We start from the raw sequence: 8,668 nt of genomic DNA, 5'->3' as shown, positions 1-8,668 counted from the left end.
GCTGTCCCAGAAGCAGGAGCCCTGCTCCACCTCCCAGCTCTAGACAATAGCCCAGCTGGAACCTGGGTAGCAGAAGCTGCCCTTCCCATCCCTACCCCGGTGGGACTTGGAGTCCAGCAGCTTTCATGCACCCAGGCATCTCCCACGGGGCCAGCAGGTTGGGGGGTGGTGCCATGCCAAGAGCCTCAGCCATGCAGGGACTTGAATGGCAGATCTTGCAGCCAGGTGCCCAGGACAGAAGCCCCAGCCCCAGCTTCAGCTACACCCCAGGAACCCTGGCCTGGTGAGAAAGAGTGGGCCTGGGCCTGGGAAGGGTGGGTAGCCTCCAGGAACATGGGGGTGGTGGTTTACTCTGAGCTGCCCCCCCAGCTTCAGCTACACCCCAGGAACCCTGGCCTGGTGAGAAAGAGTGGGCCTGGGCCTGGGGAAGGGTGGGTAGCCTCCAGGAACATGGGGGTGGTGGTTTACTCTGAGCTGCCCTGGGCTCCACCCGCTGTCTTTTGGGGTCCCTGGGCACACCTCTGGAGCCAGTTTCCTCGGCCCTGGCAGGCCCTCCCAACCCCAGCCCCACCAGCCGCCCGCCCTGGGCTGTGGACCCTGCATTTGCCGAACGCTATGCCCCGGACAAAACAAGCACGGTGCTGACCCGGCACAGCCAGCCAGCCACACCCACGCCTCTGCAGAACCGCACCTCCATTGTGCAGGCAGCTGCTGGAGGAGGCCCAGGAGGGGGCAGTGGCAGCAACGGCAAGACTCCTGTGTGCCACCGGTGCCACAAGGTCATCCGGTGGGTGGCCCTGTTCCTTTTCTACCCTGGCCTTTCCTGTCCTGTAGCCTGGCCCTGGCCTATCTGTCTACCCACCCATCTCTCCTTAGCTGCCATTGGAGGAGAATAAGGATTCTGTTCCCAATTGGAGTGATGGTAGGGTTCTCAGATTCTTAATCCAGTGCCACCTACTTCCCAACCTCACATCAACCTCTAGCAGCGTTTGCCCTGGTGAAATGGAGGAAGGGGCCAACAACATGCCCAAACCACACCCCTAGACTTGCTGCTCTCTGGGCAGAGAAGAGCCTTCTCCCTCCCAGCCCCTCTGCCTCTCTCCCTCCTGCTCACTTGGTCTCTCTCTGCTCTTGGAGCAGACAGGCCAGAGGCCCCTCCCACTGTACACTGCTCCCTGGGGTCCAGCAGGGTCACACAGCCCTCCAGAGTCAGTGTGCCAGATTCTAGAGCCTTCCTAGTTCTCAATCCCAGCCCTGGCCTGCTCTTGACTCCCATCAGCTCTTAGGTGGAAACTCTGCAAAGCACCCTGTCCAGACACCCCTGTTCATCTGGGACTTGCAGTTCCCTTACTAGCCAGATGGAACAGGCAAGCAGGACAGACAGGCATCTAGGTCTGCCCAGGTGTTCACTGGCACTTGGGGCCTCCTGTCCTCCAGTGCACTAGTCCTTAGGGTGGTCTTATTAGGCTCAAGTCATCAGCCCCAACCCAGTCCTCCCTGCCCTAAAACAGCCTCCTGTCACCAAGGCAGTGCAGCATGACTTCCGGCTTCATCACTCTCACTGTGAGACCTTGGGCAAGTCACTTCCTGAATCTATCTTTTATCCTATTTGGAAAATGGGGAGAATGAACTTTCCCACCTAAGGCTTCCTAATAGTTGTTCAATAAGCCCATTTGGCCTCCAGCCAGGAGCCCCTGCCTCATTGGCATAACCCCCTCCCATTGCCCTTGCCTTCCCCATAGGGGCCGCTACCTGGTGGCATTGGGCCACGCATACCACCCCGAGGAGTTCGTGTGCAGCCAGTGTGGGAAGGTCCTGGAAGAGGGCGGTTTCTTCGAGGAGAAGGGTGCCATCTTCTGCCCCCCCTGCTACGATGTGCGTTATGCACCCAGCTGTGCCAAGTGCAAGAAGAAGATCACTGGCGTGAGTGGGGCTGGAGGGTGGGGGTACACAGGCAGGAGTGCGAGTCCCGAACCCTTCAGCACTGGGGAGTGTTGTTGAGCAACTCCCGGGCTCCCTGCACGAGCCCTTGGGATGCTTATCAGCCTAATAAATGGGCTGCTGTATTGGCCTCACTTTACACTAGCCAGAGTCCTCTTAACAAATGAGCAAAATCCTATTCAGGAAATGTATAGGCTCAAATAACTGGAAAGCCCAAGGCGCTAACTTCAGGCCCAGCTGAATCCAGGTACTGAGGTCATCAGGACTCTATTATTGCCTCTGTTTTCATCTGTGTTCCCCAGCACACTTTTCCCTGGAAGGCAGCAAAGATGGTGCCACAGTGCCTCCAAGGTGACATCTCCCCAGCTTAGTACCACACCCTGAAAGTGAGCACCTCTGTCCCAGCTGATATATCAGAAGTCCCAGTGCTGATGCTCGCTGGCCTGGCTTGAGTCACGTGACCACCCCTGAACCAAATCCCGTGATTTGGATTGTCCAGGCTTGGGTTCCACCCATTCCTGAATCTGGGGGTAAGATGGTCCTGCCTGAACCACAGGCTGTGAGGCATGAGTGGTTCCCTAAAATAAAACCAGGATGACATCACCCTAAGAAGGGAAGTGCTGGACAGGCCAAGAGATGGCTACTGTGTCGGTTGGGATTGTATTCAGCATAATAACAGAGAGGATTATTTATTTCAGTCATAGGAATTCCAGGGCTGAGGGCTGGCTGATTAGCTCAGTTGGTTGGTTACAGCATGGTGCTGATAACACCAAGGTCCAGGGTTTGATCCCTGGATCGACCAGCTGCAAAAAAAAAAGAAAAAGAATTCCACTGCTGGAACAGCTGCTCAAAGATGCCTTTAGGGACTTAGGCTTTTCCCGCCTTTTTGCTCCCAAATCCTTAGCATGTAGACCTTTGTCTCAGGTCCCAGGCCTGTGTTCTTATTCCAGGCAGGAAGGAGAAGGAAGGAGCAAATGGCATTCTTTTAACAAGGCTTTGCCTTTAGACTCGGGAAGAAAAGCCAGTGACTGGCTTCCATCTTTATCTCATTGTCTGGAACTGTTATCAAAGGACCATATTTGGCCGTAAGGGAGTCCGGGAAATCCAGTATTTTGACTCTCCAGCTTCAATAATAGAGGAAGGCCACATCTAATGCATGAGCAAACTGAGACTCTGGAAGATAACTTGATGGGCTTTAAGTACACAGGACTATTGAGTGGCAAAACCAGAATTTCAGACTCAATAACTTGTAATTCAAAATCCTATTTTTCCCATGGAGGCTAAACACAGAGTAGAGCCTGACCAGGTTTCCTGTGGGAATCTTGGCTGCCACCCAGTCGGGCTTGGGACATTGGTCAGTGTGTGTCGAGAGCTAAGAGTCATGGGCCATGTCTCCGCCCTTTCATTCTGTTTATTAAATGTGGACAGTGTGCCGGGCAGTGTGCCCCATGCTGGGGACACAGTGTGAACAAGACATGTGTAGGCCCTGCTCCCAGGAACTTATACCAGGGAAAGGGGCCTCAGAGGGTGTCACAGACTGAGGACAGAGCTTGCTGCGGTTCTTTACCCCCTAGGAAAAGGGCAGGACAGGCAGGGTTGACAGCTGAGTGGGTTCCTACGTATATGAAAACTAAGTCCCAGAGAGGGGCAGACGCTGCACAGAGCATGAGGGCTGAGCTGTAGCCCCAGACCCTTCTGACTCCCACCTTGGGCTCTCCCTACGTCATGCTTCCTCCTTATTTCTGGATCCAGAGGCAGGGCTGCCAGCTGTGGCCAGAGAGCTCTGTGATGGTGATATTGACATTAGTGAGGGTTACCTTGACCATAAGTAGTAGAAAACTAAAAATGGTAGTGGCTTATTTCCCACCTAAAAAACTCCAGAGGTAGACTGTCTGGGACTGGCATGGTGGACCTGCCTCCTCTATCTCATTGCTTGGCTGTTCTCAGCACATGCCTACTTACCACTCATATTTTAAGATGACTCTTGAACCTTAACCCAAATGTCCACATTCCAGCCAGCGGGAAGTTGGAATCAGAATAAAAGAGACAGAGGCCTGTGGCCTGCATCTTTAGAGGATGTTGCCACCCAACCCCTCTGCTTCTATCCTATTGGTCAGAGCCCAGTCACATGATCACACCGAGCTGCAAAGGAGGCTGGGAAAGACAGTCTTTGTTTTGGGCAGCCATGTACCAGCAAAAAATGAGGTCCCAAAAGTAGGCAAGTAGGGGAGAATGGATATGATCACTGTCTTTGTCTCTGTTGCAACAGGTCGTATTTGTGGAGCACTTACTCTGTAGGCATCCATGAAATCAGTTTGGTTAATCCCATCTTACAGATGAGAAAATTTTGCCCAAGATCATAGACATTTCCCTGCCAGCCTGGGCCACACCCTGCTGGACTGTTCTAGAAGAACGGGCCGGATCCTGGGACCTTCTTGAGTTGGGCATCTGGGTCTGCTTTCCACAGATTGAGGCCCCACCATTGGCTGACTGCTCCGCTCGTGCCACACCTGCACTCGCCCGCCCTCCCACCAGTCCCATGTACAGGGCAGGGGTACGTCCCACGTCGTAGGTGAGGAGATGAGGCTCAGAGGGCCCAGCTGGCCCCTGGGTGCTGGAGCAAGCCCTGGATGGCAAACCCTGCTCCTGCCCCTGTCCCAACCTCATACTTCCTCCCAGGCCTCAGCTTTCCTCTTCCAGGGGCTCCAGGGCCTCATAGAGCCTAGGGAGCCCCTACCTCAACCTCCTGGGGGCAGGAATCTGACTTCACCAACCTGACAGGTGCTCTGATAGGGGCTCTCACTGCCCATTAGTTCCTTGGAAATACTCCCTGTCCCTGGCTCTGTGCCCAGCCCTGGAACTGCGCCTGCTCAATGCCTTCCTCCTCATGTGGGACCCACATCACTCCCTCAGGAGCACCTTCTTTGACACCCACCCTCTCCACCAGGCCAGGGCCCCCACAATATGCTCACTACACCCCAGTCCTTTCCTTTTGTCCTGCCTCGCTTCCCCATGTGTGAACTTCATGGACTGAGAACAGGGCTGTTTGCATCAAGTGCTGTGCAGGTGGTCAGTAAACACTTGAATGAGTGGATGGAAGTGGCCTCTAAGCAGAACTTAAAATACAAGTAGAGTAGGAATTCACTTGGTGAGGGATCCAAGCAGAGAGAACAGCTTGTGTCACAAGGCAACGCCTGGGAAGGGTGTGAGATAAAGCGGAAGAGGTGGGCAGGAGCCGTGTTAGGAGTTTGGAGCTGGGGGCTGGCGAGGTCAGATGTGCCTCAGAAAGCTTCCTCTGTGGGGCCTGGGCTAGGGCATTTGGGGATGGCAGAGGCAGACAGATTTAGGAAATCATAGAGGGTAAAATAGAGGTTGATAACTGGCCCACACGTTCTTCTGAATACCAGCAGAAACCCGCTGCCCAGCTGTGCCCTGGGCAGCCCACACATCCCTGCTGGAGCCCCACCCCACCAGTTCACAGGCCAGGTTCCTTCACCATGGCCCTTTGCTCCTTCAAAAGAGGCAATAGCCCAGCTGTGCCCTGGGCAGCCCACACATCCCTGCTGGAGCCCCACCCCACCAGTTCACAGCCCAGGTTCCTTCACCATGGCCCTTTGCTCCTTCAAAAGAGGCAATAAGGGCCAGCCCGTGGCTCACTCGGGAGAGTGCGGTGCTGATAACACCAAGGCCCCGGGTTCGGATCCCATATAGGGATGGCCGGTTAGCTCACTGGGTGAGCGTGGTGCTGACAACACCAAGTCAAGGGTTAAGATCCCCTTACCGGTCATCTTTAAAAAAAAAAAAAAGAGGCAATAAGATGGATCTGAGATACAAATCTCACATGGCCACCTTGTGAATAAACAATTTTTTCCCTCTAAAAAAAGAAAAAGAGGCAACACCAGGCAGTGGGAAGAGCCAGTTTTGGAGCCAGCCACATGTGGGTACAAAACCCATTCTGCCATCTATTAACTGTGTGACCTGGGGCAAGTCGCTTTCTCTGGGCCTTGCTAAAATGGGGGTGGCAGTAACTTCTGGACAGTGTGGTAGCAAAGTGTACATTAGATGTGATATGGATGTTGTAAAGGACACAAATAGGCCATCCGCTCACTGGGTGAGCGTGGTGCTGACAACACCAAGTCAAGGGTTAAGATCCCCTTACCGGTCATCTTTAAAAAAAAAAAAAAGAGGCAATAAGATGGATCTGAGATACAAATCTCACATGGCCACCTTGTGAATAAACAATTTTTTCCCTCTAAAAAAAGAAAAAGAGGCAACACCAGGCAGTGGGAAGAGCCAGTTTTGGAGCCAGCCACATGTGGGTACAAAACCCATTCTGCCATCTATTAACTGTGTGACCTGGGGCAAGTCGCTTTCTCTGGGCCTTGCTAAAATGGGGGTGGCAGTAACTTCTGGACAGTGTGGTAGCAAAGTGTACAGTAGATGTGATATGGATGTTGTAAAGGACACAAATAGGCCATCTGAGAGCTAGATGTCACCCACGCTATGTCCTTCTTGGCCCACACTGTCTCCTTTTTAAGTCANGCCAGGTTCCTTCACCATGGCCCTTTGCTCCTTCAAAAGAGGCAATAAGGGCCAGCCCGTGGCTCACTCGGGAGAGTACGGTGCTGATAACACCAAGGCCCCGGGTTCGGATCCCATATAGGGATGGCCGGTTAGCTCACTGGGTGAGCGTGGTGCTGACAACACCAAGTCAAGGGTTAAGATCCCCTTACCGGTCATCTTTAAAAAAAAAAAAAAGAGGCAATAAGATGGATCTGAGATACAAATCTCACATGGCCACCTTGTGAATAAACAATTTTTTCCCTCTAAAAAAAGAAAAAGAGGCAACACCAGGCAGTGGGAAGAGCCAGTTTTGGAGCCAGCCACATGTGGGTACAAAACCCATTCTGCCATCTATTAACTGTGTGACCTGGGGCAAGTCGCTTTCTCTGGGCCTTGCTAAAATGGGGGTGGCAGTAACTTCTGGACAGTGTGGTAGCAAAGTGTACAGTAGATGTGATATGGATGTTGTAAAGGACACAAATAGGCCATCTGAGAGCTAGATGTCACCCACGCTATGTCCTTCTTGGCCCACACTGTCTCCTTTTTAAGTCAGTGGCCAACATTTAAAAATCTGTATAGTTAGGGGCTGGCCGGTTAGCTCACTTGTTTAAAGCATAGTATTGGTAACACCAAGGTCAAGGGTTCAGATCCCTGTACCAGCCAGCTGCCAAAAAGAAAAAAATCTGTATAGTTAGAGCACCACCTTGTAACACCAAGGTCAAGGGTTCAGTTCCCTGTGCTGGCCAGCTGCCAAAAAATAAAAATCTGGAGATTTCACTTTAACACCTAGGTTTTAACCTGAGCCTTCCAGGCAGGCATTCTTGAATGAACTGGGCAGGACAGGTGCTTCCCATGACACAGTCTCCACTGGGCCTTGCAGGCATTGGATCTGGGACCCCAGGCTTCAAATGTGGGGCCATTCTCACAATAGACCTGCAAGGCTGGAATTAAGTTCCTAGTTCACCAAGTCTCAAGAGAAGGTAAAGCTGTTGGCCAAGTCACCCGACTGAGAAGCAAGGTCTGGCTGAACCCACAGGTCTCTGGCCACCCCTTGAGGCCCCACACTGCCCTCTGCCTGCTCCAGCTTTGAACAGTGGTTGGCCTCAGTTCCTGGGGATGGATGGTCCAGTCCCAGGGAGAGATCAGCCCCATAAGCCTCTATTTCCTCCCACCTCCAGTGGAGCCCGGTTAACTCAATGCACAAACACTTATGGATTAGCACCCACTAAGGGCCAGGCACTTGGGAAAGATCCGTTAATAGAACAGCTGAGGCTTCCTGCCTTCCTGGACCTTACATTTTAGCAGCAGGAATGGAGGAGCTATGGTAAGCAATAGATAAGTACGTGGTGGTATGTTAGTAAGATAAGTGGTATGGAAAAAAGGAAAGCAGAATAAGAGGTACTGGGAGCGTGGTGTTGGGAAGGCAGTTGCAGTATTAATTGGTGTGGTCAGGGCGGGCCTCGTGGAGGTGACATTTGAGCAGAAACTTGGAGGAGATGAGGGGTGAGCCTTGAATAACCTGGGGTAGAGTGGTCCAGCACTGTAAAGCCCTGACAGGACTGTGCCTGGCACGTCAATGACAGGCAAGAGGCCAGTGTGGCAGGATCACTGTGAGCAACAGTGGGGGAGGGGAGGGAACAGAGGCCAGACCTGCTGACCCTGCACGGGGCTTGGCTTTTACTGGGGAAATGGGAAACACTACAGAGTCTTGAGCAGAGGCTGTGGCCTGGCTTGGGTTGAAGAGGCTCACTGGTAGCTGGGATGAGAATAGTTTGAAGGGGCAGAGGTCCAAGCACAGAGGCTAGTTCTGTGCAGTCACCCAGGCCAGAGATGGTGGTGGTTCACATCTCACAACTGGGAGGCTACAAGAAGTGGTAGGAATCTGGTTGTCTTCATGGTGGACCCAACAGGATTTACTGGTGGGCTTGATGTGAGGTGTGAGAGAAAGAGAATTTGGACAGAGCGGATGGAAGGATGGAGTTGCCGTCAATGAGATGGGGCCGGCAGCGGTAGGCACAGGCATGGGGTGTGGAGATTGGGAGCTGAGTTTTGGATCTGGCAAGTCCGAGAAGAGCAGCGCACATCCACAGGGGACCTCACGGCTGGAAGTGGAAACCAGGGAGTCGCGGGTGGACAGATGTCCACATGGGGCCTCACGGCTGGA

At 53.1% G+C, this 8,668-nt stretch overlaps 1 protein-coding gene across 5 annotated transcripts in view; it reads left to right on the top strand.

Moving 5' to 3' along the window:
• The window catches only part of PDLIM7 (PDZ and LIM domain 7 (enigma)), a 20,886-nt gene that overhangs the window by 10,525 nt on the left and 1,693 nt on the right, over nt 1-8,668 (top strand). For all 5 annotated transcript variants that reach the window (XM_008570890.1, XM_008570889.1, XM_008570888.1 and 2 more), the window contains 3 exons: nt 222-283; nt 550-787; nt 1,743-1,923. In XM_008570890.1, coding sequence (XP_008569112.1) covers nt 222-283; nt 550-787; nt 1,743-1,923 — 481 coding nt within the window. The remainder of the gene's footprint in view (nt 1-221; nt 284-549; nt 788-1,742; nt 1,924-8,668) is intronic.

The sequence above is a fragment of the Galeopterus variegatus genome, unplaced genomic scaffold, assembly GCF_000696425.1.
Source record: "Galeopterus variegatus unplaced genomic scaffold, G_variegatus-3.0.2 Scaffold641, whole genome shotgun sequence".
NCBI classification, from domain to species: Eukaryota; Metazoa; Chordata; class Mammalia; order Dermoptera; family Cynocephalidae; genus Galeopterus; species Galeopterus variegatus.
Note: the sequence above shows the minus strand (reverse complement) of the source record. Positions and strands in the feature narration are given on the sequence as shown.